At 38.1% G+C, this 22,573-nt stretch overlaps 1 protein-coding gene across 1 annotated transcript; it reads right to left on the reverse strand.

The window, feature by feature from the left end:
- Positions 1-285: 285 nt before the first annotated feature.
- Positions 286-22,350, reverse strand: LOC139947842 (uncharacterized). Its single transcript, XM_071945644.1, has 19 exons — positions 22,320-22,350; positions 20,121-20,309; positions 19,230-19,312; positions 18,419-18,621; positions 17,399-17,547; positions 16,506-16,669; positions 15,672-15,949; positions 15,096-15,244; positions 13,986-14,152; positions 13,147-13,256; positions 11,196-11,357; positions 10,849-11,006; positions 9,635-9,794; positions 8,963-9,038; positions 7,936-8,051; positions 7,515-7,645; positions 6,670-6,777; positions 2,483-2,629; positions 286-766 (listed from the first exon to the last, which is right to left on the reverse strand). Exons 1-19 carry the CDS (start codon positions 22,320-22,322, stop codon positions 668-670), a joined length of 2,652 nt encoding a protein of 883 aa, XP_071801745.1. The 5' UTR covers positions 22,323-22,350; the 3' UTR covers positions 286-667.
- Positions 22,351-22,573: the final 223 nt, after the last annotated feature.

A 22,573-nucleotide genomic window follows, 5' to 3' on the forward strand; every position in this document is an offset into this window, starting at 1 on the left:
ATGTCACTTTAGAGGGAGCCGTTTCTCATAATGTTTTATACTATCAACCTCTCCCCATTACTCGTCACCCAGTAAGGTTTTATGCTTATAATTATTTTAAGTAATTTAAGCAGCTCAATATCTTTGGCCTGGTGAAGACCGCTTCAGAATTTGACTTGGTTGAAAGAATACATAATTTGAACACCTTATCAGGAGGCATAGACAATGGTAAAAGGAAATCGACTTTTTATGGTTCATACGAAACTCTATAAAGACGAAGAAAATAATATGCAATGGGCATTACTGCAAATTGAGATTTCTCTCTTTTTTATTCATCTTTTCTCAAATAATTACCATAATTTTGACCAAGAGATGTTTAAAAATCTAATTAATGATTATGAGAGACATAGTGGTAAAGTGCCTTAAAATTTCAAAAAGTGAGGAGAGTAAAATGATTGAAGAATTATCAAATTGAGTGATTGTTAGTGTAGAAGAGTAAAGGAATTTTCTTTTATGATGCTTCATGTTTCAAAATAAATTGGCTTTCCTGTTATACAACGGAAGTAATTCACATTTTTTTTTAAAACTTATACAAAAAGTATCAAAACCGTGTATATTGTGCAATACAAAAAAATCGATTCTTGAGTCATTTGTAAAATCCATCATCTTTACATTGATATTTTTTTCTTTAGACGTCATAGGAAATGGTATCAGTCAGAGCTCCGACTTCGATGTGTTGTTGTCCGTCCTCCGAGGGTAGAGTGTAACGAGCCACAAACACACGACCCTGTCAAAAAAACAAAAAAAAACCCATTGAAATAAGAATAAATCACAGATTAAAGGCACTGGACACTATTGGTAATTGTCAAAGACTAGTCCTCACAGTTAGTGTACCTCAACATATGCATAAAATAACAAACCTGTGAAAATTTCAGCCCAATATTGGTCGTCGAAGTTGCGAGATAACAATGAAAGAAAAAACACTTTTGTCACACGAAGTTGTGTGGGTTTAGATGGTTGATTTCGAGACCTCAAGTTCTAAATCTGAGGTCTCGAAATCAAATTCGTTGAAAATTACCTCTTTCTCGAACACTACGTCACTTCAGAGGGAGCTGTTTCTCACAATGTTTTATACTGTCAACCTCTCCCCATTACTCGTAATAAAGAAAGGTTTTATAATGGTAATTATTTTGAGTAATTACCAATAGTGTCCACTGCCTTTAAAGGCAGTAGACACTATTGGTAATTACTCAAAATATTTATTAGCTTAAAACCTTACTTGAGAAACGGCTCCCTCTGAAGTGCCGTAGTTCTCGAAATCAAGCATCTGAAAGCACACAACTTCGTGTGACAAGGGTGTTTTTTTCTTTCATTATTATCTTGCAACTTCGATTGAGCTGAAATTTTCACAGGTTTGTTATCTTATGCATATGTTGAGTTGAGATACAGCAAGTGAGGAGACTAGTCTTTGACAATTACCAATAGTGTCCACTGTCGTTAAACTCTCTCTATAAACTAGGGCCCAATTTTATAAAGCCCGTAGCACACAATTTTGCCGAGCACTGTTGCCACCGTTGCCCTACTCTCATTTCTTGCTCAGCATTTTCTGCTAAAATAGCTTTTTGAAATTGGGCCTTGGCGTGGATCCAGGGGTTGGGTCTAGAGGGTCCGAACCCTTGCCTGTTCTGTATCCACCTTTTTCTTCCGTAAACCAGTTTTTTTTCTCAGTGTAATCTAAGCACCCCTTCACAGAATACTGACTTTAATCTCGATACAGACCCCCATTGCCCGTTTACGTCACACCCATAATCATAATCATGTAGTACATTTTCATGTTCGTACGATTTTTTTGTTTGGGGGATCCATCCCTGGAAAAATCCCTGAATCCGCGTGCATGCTCTCTAATAACACTTCTCAAACGTGTTTACACTGTAGATAAAATCCAAAGTTTTTAATGAAATACCAAAATATTTATTTATTTTAAGTATTAAAGCCATTGGACACTTTCGGTAAACAGTATTATCCAAGGTCCACACTTCGTGTACCACAACTTATACATAAAATAACAAACCTGTGAAAATTTAGTTTCAATCGGTCATCGGAGTCGGGAGAAAATAACGGGAAAATCCACCCTTGTTTCCCCACGTTTCGCCGTTTCATGACATGTGTTTAAAATAAATCCGTAAATCCGTAATCGAGAATTGATACTGTTTTATTGTTTTCTCAAAAAGTAAAGCATTTCATGGAATAATATTTCAAGATAAGTCTTTCACCATTACCTTCTGTAAACCCTGTAAATTATTTGTAAATCTGTGAACATTTAATTTTTTTCTGTACCGAAAGTGTATAAGGGCTCTAAAAAAATATATATATATTTGACACTAGCTTTTCAACTGAGCCTGTTCATTTTGTCATCAATTATCTATACACTGAGGTAATTGTGTGAATTTATATATTTTTCGGGACCTCTTTTTTTCTTCATAATAACTTATTTCAAACTTACACTGTGGAACAAGTCTGCATCCATGATCTGTTGCAGCAGTGTTGTAATACTCGACTGAATGTTGGTGACGGTCGGTGAACCTTGCAGGGTTGTTACGTATGCTGCCTGCCACGGGTGGTCATCGCTGGGAACATTCAGCAATGACATCTAAAAATGATCACATCAAAAAAGAAAAAACAAAGAAAAACAAAACAAATTTAACACTAAGCTAAGTGTAGAAACCAATAAACGTTTTCAAAATTAAAACTTGCCGTAAGCACAAAATTCCCTGCGTCCGTAAGCGCCGATTCTGTGCGTACGGTTAGCAGAGCCATGAAATTGGGCAAAGATGTGACCTTAATGTAATTTTGGCTGGTAAACTGTTTCTGCTGAGCAACTTTTCTCTGCTTGGCAAGTTTTTGTGCTTACCATGAAGTTTTGCCCTGATCAATCTGGGTGCGTTTGATTGTAGTAACCAACAACTGTTTCTGTCATTGGCCAGCGATCAACCAATGACCACATTCAACCAAACAATAATTGGCAATTACAACCGCCAAAATACACCCTTAATTGCTAAGCGCAGTGTAATGTCACAGCACAAATCAATGATACTGTATGTCAACTCTAAAAACACTAGCGACATAAATGTAAGGCCGAAAATCTGGGCCCAATTTCATAAAACTGTTTAGCAAAAAATACTACTTGACAGAGTTTGCTCATCAAAATTTGGTTCGGGCACAAGCCACAACAATGCAAATTTAATGTATGTGGGCTAGTAACTTGTCGTGACCTTCATGTTTCTGCTAAGCAATACTATTCGGTGTTAAGCAAGTTTTTCTGCTTACAGGTTATATGAAACTGGGATGAACTTAAGAAGTAACATTTCGAGGCTCGCGAATTACGCCAGTCGTGATTGGTCTCAAGCCTGCGTAAAGCTCCTGACGGTCACCCGTTACATAATGTACCGTTGATCTCGCATTCATTTTGCAGTCAAATTCTACGTACACGTTTACATGGATGTACAATATTGTAATATTATGTTCGTTGCATCATAGAGCAGTCGCTGGTTCTGAAAAACCAATACCTGTCACTATGCTTGCGCATAAGAACAGGGGACCAGTCTACCAAGTGAGAGCAGTGACCTGCTGCTGATTTCAGGAAACGCTAGGATTAATCATGAGTTAGGGCGAGTTACTCGTCCTATGATGGGTTCAATGCATCTGAACGTCTATGGATGTGGAAATTAACCCGTCCTAAGTTCCTAGGATGAATCTTAGAGTTAGGACGAGTTTGGTAAAATTGACGACAGGTGGTGCAAACGAGATTCTTTACATTCTTAGGAACGACATTCACCCAATCAGCGGGCTTTAAATGCCACCCATCACCACTGGAATGAATTGCATCGATATGCAAATGAGGTTTTCTATGCGGTTTCTTTTTCTTATATGCCACTTAATATGCAGCACAACAGTACGGTCACGGACGACAGCGGACAACATGGTTGCTCTCTACAGCATGCATATGACCAAGGGATTCGGACATTACTGCCGATGAAATGTAATGCATTTCTGGCAATTTCTCTTGACAGCCACATAGTAGATTTAGGCTGATTTTGGAGAAAACTTTTAAGGCTCGAGTAGCCAGTTTTAGAGCAGTTTAAACTCCCTTTTTTCGTGAGAGCAAAGATATACAACGAATAACCTTTTCGGCCTCTCTTCGGCTGGCCAAAATTTGACGTGGATATGTTTTACACTTGGGAAGAACTTCTCTACTCATTGAAGAAAACATGCAATGTGGACAATTTCATTGTTGAGTCATCTGGACCTTTTTGTGAGCTCCACAAAGTCAGCAATAGTATCAATAAAGCATACTCTGACTGAAAACAGAACGTTGAAGCACATTTCTTCTGCTATAAACTCTGTAGCACATTTCGCCGACTATGTAGCCCAATTCTTCGGCTACACTCTGACGTTGAGCTTGTGAGTGTCCAAATGAGGGAGTTCCAGAGAAATTGTACGGTGTATCGCCATTTAAACTTCACAGCGGAAAATAAACTAATGAAAATGGGATCCTGAAAATGTACAATTTGGCCGACCATTGTTCTCACCAATGGATGGAAAAGTATGCTGTAGGCTAGCATTTAGGTCTTCTCGGTGGATTACGGACCAAACCCGGCACGCGAGTTTTACCGAACCCGGTACAATTGGGGGAGTTTCCAGGGGTGTTTGCAGCCAACGAACGGGTGAGTGCAGAGGAGAACTAGCCCGACGTCGCGACGTGAGCAAGATGAAGCGAGCGGGGCTCAATTTCATGAAGCATGTAAGCACAAAAAATTGCTAAGCACATCAAACTATTGCTTAGCAGAAGCAGTTTATCAGCCAAAGTTCACCCAATTATTGTTTTTAGCTAAGACACTTTTCATGCAGTATTTTCTTCTTAACAGCTTTATGAAAACTGGGACCAGGGCTCAAAATAGAGCAAATACCGAGAAAATACTGCGCGACAAATTTCTTTGCGAAGCAAAATAATGAGTGGGACAATGTAAACTTAATTTAATTTTGGCTGGTAGCCTGTTTATTTTAAGCTATACTTTTCAGTGCATAGTAATTTGTTTTACTTACAGGCTTATTGAAATTGGGCACAGTTTTTTTTTCATTGGATGTCGACGAGCCGGTTGAAGGTTTCTTTGGAGTGTGTGGTATGGGTTTTCCGGTGACTAGAAGAGCCACAAAGCTTGGACAAGATCTTAGGGACATCGAAGGGTAAGACAACTAACCAAGTTTCCCTCCCGTAAGTAGCATCATCTCGTTTTGTATACAGTGCCCAATTAGAAAATACTGCTTAGAAAAATCCTTGCTAAGCAGTCATTAGCAGGACACCAGTCACAAACTGTAAAATGTGACATGGTATTTTGGCTGGTAAATTTATTTCGGTTAGCATAAGTTTTGTTTTGCTTGGCTTAGTTTTGTTTTGATTGGCTTAGTTTTGTGTTGCTTAGCTTATTTGTGCAGAGGTTATAAAACAATCTTGTTGATGTTTTCGACACTTTTCAAGGTCTAACAAGACGATTTATGTTTTTTTGTTGTCCTTTCACATGAGGTACATTTTGAAACATTTTTCTTTTTACACCCGTGCTACAATTTACCAAGGGACCTTTGCTAAATTGATCTTGTGTGAAAGGGGCTTATCAAGACGATTTATGATCCTGGTTTTCCTGAACCTATGCACGTTGGTCGTGGCCAGTGATGCATTATTTTTTAACAATTCACTGGCAATTTTCAGACGGTTGTACAGCAGTCATCAGATGTCATAATATATTATAAGTTGTCATGGTTAGTGGTTTAAACTAAGTAGACATACGCTTGTACCCGTTGTTCTTATGCTGATCGTTGGGGCATTTTTTAACCAATGTTTTTACAGCGCTTATAATCTAACTGCAGCCCTACACAGTTTTACAAGCTAGTATTAAACTGAGATGTGTGCTTTGACATTAATACTTTTATATGACTAAATTAACATCTGCATTCATTCCATAACGTACCCATCAGTTATGTCACATCGTAACAAACAAAAGATAAATAAAATAGATCTTAGGGCCGAAACAAACGTGTACGAATGGTCAGCCACAAATTTTTGATCACTACAAATTTTATGCAAGCTCGACTTACTTTAGTAAAACTGAAGCAAACTTTTTGTTTTCTTATTTCCGTCAATCAATTTCCATTGAGATTCCTAAGCTCAGGCGCTTTAACCACTGTTTTCATTTGAGACAACACATGGATCTTTGATGTTTTTAAACAAGGGGATAAAAGGGTAGCGAGGAGTTATTAAACTGCCGTTTAAAACCGGCAGTTCGTGGCGCGGTCGTGCGATAAAGGCCCGAGCCGATGTCATTTCCCTGAGCTCTGTACGTGTGTTGCATTTGTATGACTGAGACAGTTTTCGGATATGCATTCGTGCGCGAAGTAGTGAAGTAACATAGTCGTCTGCATCTTTGTATTTATGGGCAAAAATGGCACAGCGAGATCGATCACCCCTCTGAACGAGGTTGTGGACTAACCCGCACAAACTTATCCGAAAACAACCGCTTATAAACAGCTCCAGTTGGTCATTATCAACCGTCCGTTTAAACATCCCCACGCGACGCGCTCTCCACCAATAGAATCAGCGAAATTGTCTGAGGTATTTACAAATATTATTTGACTTACACGATCAGGTGGGGTTAACAGGGGTAGTCTGAAAGCGGTTTCTGGGAGGTAGGCACACGTCTTGATTTCCTTGTCGCACCTGGTGCTCAGTAAGTCAGCAATTTTCATCTGTGTAAAATTAAAACATGAATGAATTTATGTTTATAGTTTGTCTAAAAATGTCACATACTCGTAAACTCAGTCTGCTCTTGGAATAGTGGAGCTCAACGGTATAGAGTTATCTGAAAAATAACTATTACTTTTAGTTCTGTTGGCTGGATATACCTATCACAATCATACGGTTTGGCCACAAGGCCCAATTTCATAGAGCTGCTAAGCACACAAATTTGCTGAGCATGAAATGTTTGCCATGATTAAAACTGGATTACCACCCCAAAAAAATTTAAAAAAATGATAATAAAAAGATTGTAATCGATAAAGTTGCAAGCACTGTAAAAAATGTTTGTAACTTTGGCAAAATTGTTATAAACGTGACCAAACCTCGTTTCAGATAGTAGAAAGATTGGGGGAAATAGTTTCAGATAAGAGAATAGACTCTAAAGTGTAGATTCGTGACGACAATGTACTTAACGTAATCAGGGTCCAGTTTCATAGATCTGCTTAGCACACAGGTTTGCTTCGCAAGAAATTTCTTCCTTGATATAAACAGGATTACCAACAAATTTCCATTTGTTGCATATTGCTGGTTTACGGGTATTCAGCTGTTGTTTGCTTATCCTGAAAATCACGTGGAAATTTGGTTAATAATCCTGTTCTTAGCAAGGCAAATATTTCATGCTAAGCACATTTGTGTGCTTAGCAGCTCTATGAAATCGGGCCCAGATGTCATGTGGTATAAATCTTACATAGGAAATGATAGGTCTGGCTTCAGGCTGTATGTCGTAGCTGCCCGTGAAATACCGATACAAAGACATAATAGACTGGTTGAAGGCTTGCTCGGCGTTACAGCTCACTGTCGTCATACAGATCCACGTGCCTGGTAAATTGAAAGCAAACAATGAGATGTCAACCTATAGCTAATAACAACAATGCATTCATGAAGTCAAAATAGAATGACAAACTCTAAACAGGAAATTAATTTGTTTTTCTTTTTTTCTCTCATCAATTCAAATATAACATTTCAGACACAAATATTTCAAGGAATATTTTCTACTATCATTATCATTATATGGTGTATTTTTCATGTAAATTTGTGATTTTAGACAAGTTTTTTTACCAATTCTGCAATGTTCTGTAATTTTGCATTTTCAAAAGTTTTCAACTTACTCTCGTCGTAGTTTCTCTCCTCAAATGACCCGTAGGATTGCCCCTTCTCATAAGATGGGCAGTTGACCCCCTCGCCACATCCACGGTCCAAGATGGTATAACCAGGAGCTTGTACACTGTCGATAAAATCATTAACATCACCAATACAGTAATAATAACAACAAACATTTATATTGCGCAACACATAATGAATACACTTTACTGCGCGTTACAAATCTGTGAAAAGTTTGGCTCAGTTGGTCATCGAAGTTTCAAGAAAATAATGCAAGCAAATACACTTTCTTGCACAAACTTGTGTGCTTTTATATGCACAAGAAAAGCTTCAGGCCTGAGATTCTTTCTAGAAAGTACCCCTTTGTCAAAAACCTATTCGTTATATACTTCAGAGGGAGTCGTCTCTCAGATCAACAGCTCTCCTTTGCTCGTTACCAAATAAGTTGTTATGCTAATATTTGGGGTAATTACCATCAAATATGTATCCAGTGCCTATGCATTGTATACTAATATCTCCCAAGTTCTTGTTCGTGTCATGACCGGGATTCGAACCCGCGATCCGATGAACTAAACTTAAAGGAACACGTTGCCTTGGATCGGACGAGTTGGTCAAAACAAAAGCGTTTGTAACCGTTTTTTATAAAATGCATATGGTTGGAAAGATGTTTTAAAAGTAGAATACAATGATCCACACAAGTTTGCCTCGAAATTGCGTGGTTTTCCTTCTACTGTGCGAACTAACATGGTCGGCCATTTATGGGAGTCAAAATTTTGACCCCCATAAATGGCCGACGTGTTAGTCGATGAGGTAAAAGGAAAACCACGCAATTTCGAGGCATGTTTGTGTGAATCATTGTATTCTACTTTTACAACATCATTCTACCCATATGCATTTTATAAAAAACGGTTACAAACGCTTTTCAAAGACCAACTCGACCGATCCAAGGCAACGTGTTCCTTTAACCACAAAAACTTGAAATCGAAGTTCCAAACAGCCCGGCCATGACATCTTATTGTTTCATAGTCTTCTTACCTTGTTGTAGTGCAGTTTTCGACTGGGATCCAAATCTCTTTGCGATGGGGCTCCGGTGTCCATGCTGCATCATAACCTTCAAAAAAGGACCCAGATAAATATTCAATCAATCGGATTCATATAAAATATAGAAAACAAAGTTATAACTTCTTCTAGAACAAGATATTTGCCCCCTACTCTGTAAGCCATGAGTGGGGACAGTACTACATAGGACGTTTGGTTTGGGTTTATTTGTTTGTATTTACCCAAACTGCAGTTGCATAGTCTACCATACCTCAAAAAGTCTAATTGGAAACTCACACGAAGGACAGTCATATGAACAACACAATAATTATTGAGTGTACACATTTTTCTTACGGCACTGCATTTTTTTTCAGAGTTTGAGTAATGTCTCTTTTGGTTTCATTTCCACTTTCTTAATAAATTTAAAACATTTTGCAAGTAGATAGACGCACGCAACTTCATGTGACAAGGGTGTTTTTTTCTTTCATTGTTATCTCGCAACTTCGATGACCGATTGAGCTCAAAGGCTCGTAGGTTTGTTATTTTATGCATTATTATTTTGAGATACACCAACTGTGAAGGCTAGTCTTTGACAATTACCAACAGTGTCCACCGCCTTTAAGTACCTTTAAAGTGGGATGACTTTTTCTTTAATTTAGTTCGACCTACTTGCAAAGAAGGATTCAGTGGAGCTATAACAGAGATCACGCTTGTTCAATTCATTTCGAAGCTCGGTCTCCTTGGCAGCAAGAACACGGTCAGTTGTTGAATTTGTAAAAGTGATGACAAACAACTCCCTGGCTTCTTGTTTGATGAGTTCAACACCATCCTGAAAAAAAGTTTAATAAATGAGGTACACCAACATATTTATCTAAAAGCCTATCAGCTATTGGATCTGGACTTAAACACCGACCTGATAAACATGCTCAGAACAGACTATAACCCTTGCTTTTTACCCATGTTGGAATATTATAAGCACTATTCTATTCGTACATTACTTCTCAACTCTTTCACTTAATATTTTCTGGACCTGTTTGATTTTAAGTGTTTTCTTTGTATGGGGAGCTGGTGATCATAATAATTGTATTGCATTGTATTGTATTATCTTTTATTCCAAACTGGAACACACCCCATAACCCTGGAGAGGGTAACAATATAATAAGAACAAAATACGTTGAATGAATAAGTCATACAGAAAGGAATTTAACTGAGAAAAAAAACCCACATAAATAATCACAGTTTGATTTTCTTTTAAAGCAGTAAATAAAAAGACGTACTTGGCAACGCAAATAAGAATAGCTTCATCGGGAGTGTCCATCGGGAGTGTGACAATTTATCTTGCGCAATATCCACTAAGAATTTGTGCTCAAAGCAAATGAAAATAAGAAGACACAAACAAGCAACATAGGGAAGAGAGAACAAAGGGAAACGAAAGAAACAAACAAACTACTGAAAATCAGTTTGAAACAAAAGAAATTTCAATTTGTCTTTGAAAGGGTCCACGGTGCCACTATCCCGAATGTGTGATGGCAACTGGCTCCAAAGGAATGGTCCAGCCTTTGAAAAGGACCTGTCAGCCCAGTCATAAAACATCATGTGACCTGCTCAAACAAGAGTTGCAATTAAATTTTCACAATAACGAAATATCTTCGAAACTAAAGAAGATTTGTAATTTAGCCCCCCAAAAGTAATAGTTAATCAACAACAGCAATTTTTGTCTCATTTGCTAAGGAAATATTTGACAAACTTGTCCATAAACTGGTACCGACCACTAGGCCCCGTCCACAATACGTCAAACACCATGACATTAATTTATTCAACAAATTCTTTACTGTATACTTTTGTTGGCTTAACTTCAAAATAATTTCTTGGTTTGTGTTTACCTCAGTCGGTTCTGGGGCACTGAGTTGTCTGTCAGCGGGGAGGTGGAACAGCAGACTGTAGGTGAAGTCACACCCCTGGGGTGGGTTGTCTCTTGATTTGTGGAGTAGGAACATGTCCATAGTGGTGCGGTTCATAATCTCAGACTCGCTGTTCGCTCCTAGTAAGAATATTGGTAAGAAAGTTGGTTTGATTTCTGTCCCCCGAAAATGTTCTACAGAAAGTCAAATGCACTTTTTTTTTTTTTTTTGAACATTATCAAGGATAAGTGATACTTGCTTCGCATATTATTTTCTAAAAAGGATATTGCATATTATATTATAAGGATCAATGTAAAATGGAGTTTTACCTTTAGTGAAGTAACGGTAGAGTGGCATGTATGCGTCATCAATCGCTTGGCTGATGTTACAGGTTCGAGTCCTCTTCATGACATATTGGGTACCAGCTAAATGACGGTGCTCAATGGTGTCCTTCAGGGTACCCACGACTCGGTAACTGGGACAGTCTCGATCTTTAAAAGTAAAACAATCAGGCGAAACATGTCCCACTATTTCAATATTTGTCGGGAAAAACACCACTCAAAATTCTTCAAGACTTATGACAATCCATGTAGACAACAAAAGTGCATGTGGAAAAAGCAAAATGTAAAGTAACGGTAAAAAGTTCTCCACATTTGAATATTTGGCGGGAAAAATACCACTCAAAATGCCTAAAGAAATAATATGACAATCCATACAGACAACAGCAGTACATGCAAAAGGGCAATTTACTATTCTATTAAAATGTTCCTTTCTTGATTATTTTTGAAGCGTTTTCTATAAGTTCACGAAACAATGACAAAATCAAACCAGAAGAAGAATATGAAAGCAGTATTGCGTATAAATATACTTACCTGAACTTTTTCCAAATATTCATAATAAATCATTCGCTCGTCCCCAGTGCCTTGCTTTAACCAAAGGCGCTGGGATGGGCAAACTATCAGGCACTGTCATCGTTTTAATAATGCGCAGTCCCATCATGCATCATAATCACGATGCGCCATATTTCTATGCACTGCATACGTGACGTACTTCCTGAACAAGAATCTGCGCAAGCGATTAACCCATCCCAGCGGGCCTGGATCTGGCAGGCCGCTGGGGCCGAGCAAAAATAAATCAAAGCAGCAAAATTCACGTCAGTGTTAGGGTATTTTGTTCTTTAAGAACAAATATAGCAGAGGAAGAATGGAAGCATAACTAATTTTGGGTGAACAAATCATAAATTCAAAGATCCAAAGTAGAAGTGGAAAAAATATACATTGCTATATTTCTTTCTCTAAAGGAAACATTTGTATTGTGTTCAATGTAATTGCCTTTTCAAGTAACCAACTTAGGTTTCAATTCACAAACTGTAAAGTCTATATACTTGCGTAAACATATATTTTAAGAAGAGCTTTAGGCTATGTGCCCTTCTTCCAGGCAAACAAAGTACCCTTTTTCTCTGGTAACATCGTAAGAACAAAATGGCTCCTGACAAAAACAATATGCCATAATAATGTTACATCGTGGTCGCTATATTAATCCCAAAGACTAGTTTTCACAGTGCAAATGCAGAATTGAGTTAGTTATGCACGACAGAAAACCGACGCGTTTTAACACTCGGTTTTCTTGTACTGTTAATTTTGCCCAGGCTTCTGCCCTTTCTCCATTAACGTTTCGTCTATACTATACACACAAATAGTTGTATCGGGAAAGAATAGTTATATTCTTTCCCGATACAACTATTTGTCATCAAAATAGCTTAACCCGATCAAAGTTCACAAAATTTACAAATTAAAAGTCCACATTTCTTACACTTGTTTATCTGTAGCTAAAAACAACAGCAATCAAAACAATAGATATGGATACGGGTCTAAAGGTGAACACAAATTGTTGATGCAAAATTCATATCAGCTGACCAGAGTAAACAAAACGAGTCCTGATTTGTGATTTGAAAGAAGCACTCACCGTCTCCATAAAAGACAGGCTTATTAGTTGGTAAACCATAAACAAAAATGGAAATGATTTTAAAGCCCATGTTCCTCTTGACAAAATTTACCTGAAATCATCTTTCATAACAATTATCTTGGTTGTGCAGTTTTATGTTTACTGTGTGGGCTTAAAACAGTAGAGTACGCTCTGTCGTGTTTACACTGATGTGACGGGTACACAAATCTGTTTTTTCTTCTTTCGGCTCTATAACAAAAATTTGCTAAGCAGTACTTTCTGCTTAGCAGCTTTATAAACTTAGGCCCGGGATAAGACACAATGGAAGAAGTTTACCTTTGTAAACGCATGGAGGAAAGTTTTTCTTGACACACTTGGGTTGTTTAACACTCGGGTCAATGCGCACAAGCACCTCATTGTGACGATCCACAACAAATGATGAGGGCCTATAAATCAATGGAAATAAGATCAAGATCAAGTTTTCGACCATGACATGAATTTCTTCTTACTGTGAATGAAGATGTATTTTGATATATTTTACATGGTAGAAGTTTCAGCTTCATTAGTCGTCAAGTTTTTGAGAAAAACAGTTAACCGTTTATAAGCTAAAATAATGTTCGTTTACATCACCCCAGCAAGTAATATTATTTTAAGGGAAGCTTTCTACCTTAATACATCTTTTACCCTTGTAAAATTAAGGTCACACAAACCAAAATAAAAACATTTTTTTGAAAGTTTGGGCTAGTAAATACTGGGCGAATAACATTGAATGAAGAGAGTGGCTTGAAAAAGCCATCAGTCAAGCTACGGTGTTTCTTTTCAGCAGAGTGTTGGTTCGAGTCCCAGTCGTGACACTTTGCATGTGTCCATAACCATTATTGATGCGTCCTTCGGATAGGACGTAAAGCCGTGGGTCCCGTGGGTTGCGTAATGCACGCATGCACTTATCGTAAAGAGAAGGGGATCGCCTCGGTGTTCCTGGTTTGATTGGCTGCATATTGCACCACAGCTTCTTGTAAACCATCACATGATGCTTCAGAGGAATACGTATCATACCTCAATATCTTGCAAGAAATAATACTGGGCGCTTTGATACGCTCCATGTAGGGGTGAGATAAAGCACTTCATGAGAACCGAAGATAATTATGAATTTCATCACTGTGAAGTGAACTTACTTATCATAAACCTCGATGGCAAAGGGATCCGAAGTCACATATTCCTCCCCTGCTTGATTCAAGTGAAATCTTAGCTCTTGAAGTTGTAGTATGTTGAGATAATCCATTGTGTAACCGCTGAACCTCATTGCAAAGAGAGTAGAGGCTGGCTCGTCCAGGATTTTTACCTGTAGTTTAAAGGATTTGATACTTTTTTATGGTGGAAGTATAACTAAGAGAGGTTTACGTTAAAAACAATGTGAATATCTCATTTAAGAACCATCACTACTCTAAAGGAGATATTGGTTTGACCGAAAAAAAAAACCAAAAACCCCAAACTATATTTGTTACCCGTAGTTTGAGATGATCAATCAGATGTTCAATGCCAGAAGTTGGCCTACACATTATTTTCAAATACAAAAATTGTTCCTGTGTGATTTTTTTCTGAATTGTTAACTAAAACAAAATGTATCTAGTTTTACCTCCATGGCAGATTCCCTAATGAAAAAAAAATCCAGTATTTTAATAATGGTTTACAAGGGTGCTGAAAAACGCAAATGGTAACAAAGGTTTAATTTAGCAGAAGCCCCCCTTGGTGCCCCCCCCCCCTCCGGAATTGTAATTTTTGTTTACATGTTTTGGTGGCGGGGAGCCATTGAGAATTAAACACCCTTTTTGTATGGACAAATTTGCAGCTTCCCTTACACGCTTTCTCCTGCTTTTTGATGTTAGGGATGAAACTTTAAATTACACTCTGTTTTCAATGCAGTGGACACTATTGGTAATTGTCAAAGACCAGCTTCTAACTTGTATCTCAACATATGCATAAAATAACAAACCTGTGAACATTTGAACTCAATCGGTTATCGAACTTGCGGGATAATAGTGAAAGAAGAAAATGCGTTTAGATGGTTGATTTCGAGACCTCAAATTCTAAATCTGATGTCTCGAAATTAAATTTGTGGAAAATTACTTCTTTCTCGAAAGCTATGGCACTTCAGAGGGAGCTGTTTCTCGCAATGTTTTATACTATCAACCTCTCTCCATTACTCGTTACCAAGTAAGGTTTTATGCAAACAATTATTTTGAGTAATTACCAATAGTGTACACTTTGTTTTAACATCATCTTACTTTATTGTCCAAAGGCTGAGGGATGGAAGAGTTGGGATCCAAAGGTACAAAGTACGAGAAGGTGTAGTCCTGAGAGTAGATTGGGTTCATGGTTGAGGTCGGCCAGGCCATGGTTAGACGCACAGGCTCGGTCTTGCGAATCAATGCACCTGCAACAGTCAATTTATGATCAATTGAATTAGTTTTTTGTTACTCTAACATGACGTAACTACATGTGATGTAAAGATTTATGTGAATATGACTTTTGAGTAGTGTTGGTTCTAAAAGAACCAGTGTTTGTTTTCCTTTTTTTTTAGGGGGGGGGGGGGTTCATAATTATTCGCCCCCCCCTTTCCCCACAATAATAAATTTCCGGTTACGGGGCTGAACATTTCTCAATTAGTTGTGTGTACTGGGTAGACTATATTATTTTGAGAACTTGTCTTGCTTTGTGTTCTACTACCGCAGATTATTATACTATCCAAATTTATTCGGATGATGACGTCAGGTAAATTGGGTCAATAGGTTACGGATAGCTAAATGTTTGCGTATGCGGCGTTCGCCTGCGAAACCTCCCTATAATGATAGATTAATTACCGTAATCGTTGTATCTGTCGAAGTATTTATCCAACAACGGCAGAGCCGTGTATTCTGCCAGTTGGGACGACACTGAGTTGACGGTTGTTGAGACCCAGACTGCCCGGGAATACAGCCTCGCCTCGTAGTTCGTAGTATTCTTGCAAAGTTGGACATATTTGGGCTCATTCAGTGCGATGGGCTTGAGGTTGGCGTGTGTCACATTGCATGTTAGTTTGAGAGCAGACGGTTTCACCAAAACCATGACCTCGTTAAGGCGGTTTATGACTTTTGTGTTTCTTAAAAACAAAAACAAAAAGTGATAGAAAGGTGTCATAATCTAATCCACAGCCCTTAGAGGGTTTTTGATACCCTTTGTATATCATTTTTGTGGCCATGGCATGAATCCGTACTCCCATTCTCCATAAAGAAGTATGTAATATAACTTACAATTAGACGCTTCAGCTTCATTAGTCGTCAAGTTTTTGAGAATAAAATTAATGACTCAAAATCAGGTCACGAAAACCCCCACAGATGTCTAATTCCTGGTCTATGTAACATAATAGATCAATGTTAATGCTCCCTTTCACATTTTCTTAACAACAAATAGGCATATGTCATCCCTAAAGCCCCTTTCACATGAGAGCAATTTAGCAAGGGTCCCGTGCTAAACTGTAGCATAGTTGTATTATCTTACGAAATGTACCTCCTGTGAAAGGACAAAACAAATTCTACTGTCCAAGTTTTCTTGCAAACACTTTTCAAAAGGTGCTATATTTTACAACCATGCTAAAATTGAGCAATGGACACCAGTTAAATTGCTGTCGCGTGAATAGCACAAAAACTCTCACTTACGGATCATAGACATTGACGAAAAACTGGTTACCGACAAACTGCTCCCTGCGTTGGTTTAACAAATCCTCCAGCGTAAACAACTCTTGGAAATTACGGAAGGAAAAAGTGTAGCTTGAAAACTTCTTGGCAAAGTATCTTGTGACTGGCTCTTTACGGATAACAACCTGGTGGAATAAGACCCATATTATTTGAATAAAAAAGTCATGCCACCTTGTGGGATTTGAGGCCTTACACGGTGAGGTATCAATATATATTTGGTTTGCGGTAACACCATGTGTGTATCTACTTTCCAGGTAGAGTTTGTTCTTAGAGAACTGTCTTTCTTTATTCTACTACCGCGGAGTAGATTGGTCGGGTGTTCGGGAAACTTCTCAGTTCTGAAAAGAACTGTCCTGCTTTTTAACTATTACCAGGGCGGATGGTATAGAAAATAGACTGGACTACTACTTTGGCTTAAAGGATCGTAATTAACTGTACTCCCAAGGAGTCAGTTATTAAATTTCTCTCAACGTTTCGACTAGCTTGCTCTAGTCTTTGTCAGTATGTTTTTAAAACTTGTGGCATTGGTGTAGCTGCATGAGAGAGGCATTATGTAAAAGCCCTTCCGTAGTATTATATCACATTAAATTTCTAACAGTGTATTTACAATTTGTGTATGACTCTATTTCTCATCAAATATGAAATTTCAGACAGAGATATTTCAAGGGATGTTTTCTACTATCATCATCATTAGACCGTGTAAGTTTTATGTCAATCTGTGATCTTCACGATTTTTGTTTTCTACCAATTCTGTAACGTACCTTTACAGTTATGTTGATTATCTGTTGGAATAACAAAAATGTTATCAAATGAAATGACATGGAAAAAGTACCCAAACCCTTCATATTACTCACACGTTCGTCCAGAGGTTTGGGAGTGTTTGTATGCCACTCAGTAGGCAGGTATAGAGAAAAAGTGAACGTCTTCTCGTCGATCCCGGGATACGAGTTCTTAGGCCAAGGCCTTCTCATTCGAAGTGGTGTGGTCATATTCCCGGTCAAATCTGGAGTGAAAAATAGTAAAATCAGAATCTTTAGATTTAATCAAGTTGTTTTTTAAAGGAGCTGGACACTATTGCTAATTACTTGTTAATAACTGTTAGCATAACAACTGACTTGGTAACAAGCAATGGAGAGTTGTTGATAGTATAAAACATTGTGATAAACGGCTGCCTCTGAAGTAACGTACACATTAATTTATGGATACACTAAATAACCCCTCCCCCAATGTTTCATGTCTTTGCCCCTTTCCCCTTTTCCTAAATGAAAGTATTTTGTTAATACGCAAGTGGAAAACACCAAAACTAAATACTTGCACGAGTAAGTTTAGTACGAAAGGCTTTAGAGTTTATCAAGTAATATTGAATAAAGAACAAAGAACGTAAGCATTTAAAGGCAGTGGACACTATTGGTAATTACTCAAAACATTTATTAGCATAAAACCTTACTTGGTAACGAGTAATGGGGAGAGGTTGATATTATAAAACATTGAGAGAAACGGCTCCCTCTGAAGTAATATAGTTTTCGAGAGAGAAGTAATTTTCCCACAAATTTGATTTAGAGACCTCAGATTTAGAATTTGAGGTCTCGCAATCAAGCATCTGAACGCACACAACTTCGCCTGACAGGGGTGTTTTTTCTTTCATTATTATCTCGTAAATTCGACGACCGATTGAGCTCAAATTTTCACAGGTTTGTTATTTTAAGCACATGTCGAGGTACACCAATAGTGTCCAGTGTCTTTAACACGCAAGTGGATAATACCAAAACAAAATACGCGAGTTAGTTTAGTACGAAAGGCATGTGAGTTTAACAATGTAAGCATAAAAAAAAGGAAATTTAAAAGAAATAAAATAAAGCAAAAACTGAACATACTTTGGTCATTGTGCCCCATGAAGTACTCTTCCAGTAAAGGCTTAGCACTCAGTACTGCCAAATCCGAGGACATGCTCACTATCTCAACAGATGCCCATACTGAGGCATTGTAACTCCTCCCCTCGTACCCAAAAGGCACATCAGGGGTGCATAGATCTTGGTAGGGTGGGGTTTGACGTGTGTCAACAGCATCTGATTTTTCTCTGTTCATAAAAAAAAAACACCGAACATTTTTGAAGGGTATCTTAGAAGATCACAGATTTACATAAAACTTAAATGGTCTAATGAGATTGATTGTAGAACACATCCATTGAAATAATATTTCTGTCTGAAATTTTTTATTTGATGAGAATTAAATAACTCTAACTTCACGTTTGGAGTTTATCGCTCAGTGAGCGTTTCATTCATTTTTTAAATTTTGGCATCAATGCAATGTAAAATGTGTAATCGGGTTTTCACTATTGTTGTGAACCAGATGGCTGTTCGATCTCAAACTTCTACAGGTTTGTCAGTTTATGTATATGGTGGATTACACAAAGTGCTTACACTGCCAGCAACTGTTCTGTTAGCAAAACCCAGTTATGTAATGTTCCATTAATAAACAAAATCTGTAAAATTAATTGTGGAATAAGTTCTTGCCAAGATATAAAACTGTCTGCCGTTCAATGAATCTGTAGTTTGAAGACAATGGACACACTTTCAGGGCACTCTTAAAAAAAAACTTGTAAAGTTAGAGCCTTAAAGAGCCGAATATCAACAATTATTGTCGTTGATCAAGTCAAGGATGATCAAATCAAGATGTTTTACTAACCCGCCATTGAGGATCTCGGTCAATTTGTCTTTGATGTTGGAAAAAGTTCTGTCAATCCATCCTTTTGGATCACTCAGTGTCTCCTGTAGCGTTGATAGTTGTGTTTTAAATAAAACATCGGCTATGTTACAGGTTTTATAAATTAGTTAGTATTCGTTGTAACTATACCTCATACATATTCATGACCGAGAGTCGAGTTCTCATTGGTCCATTCATCATCACGTGCCAGGAGTTAATTTTGCTAAATACCAAGCGCGCACGTGAGTAATCACGCAAGTGGTCAATGCGCATGACAAGTATAATTGAAAATTACATTGTCGTGACTGGTGCCCCACTCAATTTTCACTTAGCAACCAAATTTGTCAATCAGTATTTTTTGCTTAACAGCTTTGGTCCCAAATGACACAAGAATCACACACATTTTTTAAAAAACATTGTCTTTTGCTTGTGTTTTTTTTAGGACACAAGAGTGTTTTTTTCTTTCATTTTTCTCCTGCGTCTTCAATGATCAATTGAGTCAAAATTTGTACAGATTTTATGCATCATATATATTCGGATACGCCTAGTGTGAATAATAGTGATTGGCGATATTACCAAAGGTGTCCAGCGGGTCGATGTCACGCAGATAGTTCTAATATAGTAGTTTTTTTACTCTTTAGGGGTTATTCAAAACTTCTAAGTTACTAACCCGAGAAAAGGTCAGTTCTAACTATTTGTGAAATCCACACGGTAAAGATATGAAAATGGGCCCTGGCATAGAGTGGAGCGTGATATATGTACTCCTAATACTATAGTAGGTACTGAACAGAAAAATGTATGTTTTGTTTTTTAAAATTTAAATTAGGAGTTTGGGGTTAGTCATAAAATAGGAATCAGACAAACTCTACTCACCACAGCTTCTTGGTAAGTTGGCCAGCCGCCGTAATCTTCCCGCGTCTTATCAACGGACCCATACCTGTCTGCACCAGCAGACGTCCGATCGAACGGGTTGTTCACAAGGTCCTGCAGACTTGTGTCACGGGACCAGCCGGTCGCATTGGCCAGGTGGCCGCAAAGAGCGAGTACAATCAGGAAACGATACTGTAATGTTATGAAGACAAACAAAGTTGTTGAATAAATTTGACTACGATACCAATTTACTGATTAGATAACAACAATAAAACAACATAAGTCTGGGCCCCATTACATAGAGCTGGTTAAAGACACGTGACACTATTGGTAATTGTTAAAGACCAGTCTTCTCATTTGGTTCATCTTAACATATGCAAAAAATAACAAACGCACTTTTAACCCAATTGGTCGTCGAAGCGAGAGAAAAATGGAAGAAAAAACACCCATGTCAATCGAAGTTGTTCCCTCCCTTTAATTCTGAGGTCTCAAAATCGAAATCAAATTAGTGAGAAACTACTTCTTTCTCAAAAACTACTTGCCTTCAGAGGGAGCCGTTTCTTACAATGTTTTATACTACCATCCTCTCCCAATTACTCGTTACCAAATAAGGTTTTATTCTCATAAATGTTTTGAGTAATTACCAATAGTGTCCACTGCCTTTAAGAATAATTCTCTGATTTTAGCAGCTCTATTAAATTTGGCCCAGATTAGATAACAAATCAGAATGTTACACAAAGTTGGTTGCTTAAGCCGTGTTCGAGGTTGTGTCCAAAAAACGTCCTTATAATGTGCAATACCTTGTATACGGATTTAACGAAAAAAGTTTGCCTCAAAATATGGTCAAATAGGACAACAAGTGTACCAATGGGAGACTTTCAGGACGCTTAGTGGCAGCAGACTTACCAGGTAAAATCCATTGTTCTCGATAATGCGCGCACGCTCAGAACTACGTAAACAATGGAAACTTACCTGGTAAGTCTGCTGCCACCTAGCGCCTCAAAGTCTGCCATTGGTTACCTAATTGGTCAAACTTTTGGGTTCGTTCTGCGGGGCCCGAACCCTTACGGAAAGGTTTATGTAAAAATCCGTGTCCAAGGTATAATGTCCACATATCCCATAAAGATGGACCCTAAGAACAAAGTAAATACCAGAGTGACCGGTGTCAGATGCAATTGTGTCCGACATGCAATACTGTCCGCTCCGGACACTTTTGCATATGCAATCGTGTCCGGGGCTATGCACAAACCGTCCGGCGGACATGTACAACTGTAGTGCGCGCGTAAGCGAGCGTGTATGCACTGAACCTACGTAATGCAGCATGAGTATCACGTATTTTATGATTGCAGCGAATACCCAACGGCCGAACATTTCACATGTCATTCATGACAGAACTTAGCATGTAAAAAAGACGGCGAACGTGTTCTGTCGACCAAGGGCGTTAATTGAATGTCAGACAACACCGTCGAGTTGTCCGAACGGACGAATTGTCCGAACGGACGAATTGTCCGAACAGACGAGTGGTCCGACGGACAAGTTGTCTGGTCTCCGTTTAATTTACTACAAGGACAGTTTTGCACGGGGCGGACACAACTGCATAAGCAAATGTGTGCGGACATTATTGCATACGCAATATTGCGTATGCAATAATGTCCTCAGGATAGTAATGGCACAGAAAAGTATTGCTTAACAGAAGCAGATTACCAAGCCAAAATTACATTTAGTTTTGCATTGTCGTGACTGGTGCCCCGCCTAATTTGTGCTTAGCAAAGAAATTTGAGAAGCCCTCAGGTGTGTAAAGCCCTATATCAAAACTGGTGTTATCATATTATAGGTATTCTCGGTCAAATTCGGCAGTCAATTTCATTTTCATGCGTTCTTGAATTGGTGTCAATGTTTCGTCTAGCTTGCTCTAGTCATCGTCATCCAATTGTTACCTCACAATGACGCAATGCCTCAAATCATATATACATAGAACATTCCAACATAAACTATGCGAGATACGTTGAATTAAATGCAATCTATTACGTTCAACATACACTGTTACAGTTCCCGATTAAAACGTTTGCCTATTCTGCACTACATGGCAAACTTCAAAGTACTGCTTAACAGAAAGCAATTTTGTTGTGCTATTTATATAAGAAAAAATTACTCAATGCTACAACCATAGAATACACAATTCCAATACTTAAGCCTACTTACCATACTGTTCTGTCGAGACACGCAATCACAAATCGTGCGTGTCATTTGCTTTTATTTATACGTTTCGGTAAAAGGGGGCGGGTTTAAACAGACCACCTATTTCTACTTGGCCAATCAGGCTTCAGTGGAAAACTGTCAGACTTTGATAAGAGGTGGCAATTTTTGTGATAAATATTAGCATACAATGTGACTGGATTGTCGATGCACCAGATAAATGTTAAAGGCAGTGGACACTATTGGTAATTGTCAAAGAC

The sequence above is a fragment of the Asterias amurensis genome, chromosome 15 (assembly GCF_032118995.1).
Source record: "Asterias amurensis chromosome 15, ASM3211899v1".
Classification (NCBI taxonomy): domain Eukaryota; kingdom Metazoa; phylum Echinodermata; class Asteroidea; order Forcipulatida; family Asteriidae; genus Asterias; species Asterias amurensis.

Excerpts from the sequence above, each read along its gene's own strand:
- LOC139947842 (XM_071945644.1), bottom strand. Across the intron at positions 14,153-15,095 it reads CTCAGCCTTTGGACAATAAA|GTAAAAATCCTGGACGAGCC; the intron begins GTAAGATGATGT and ends TTTAAACTACAG. Across the intron at positions 9,795-10,848 it reads GTGCCCCAGAACCGACTGAG|GATGGTGTTGAACTCATCAA; the intron begins GTAAACACAAAC and ends ACTTTTTTTCAG.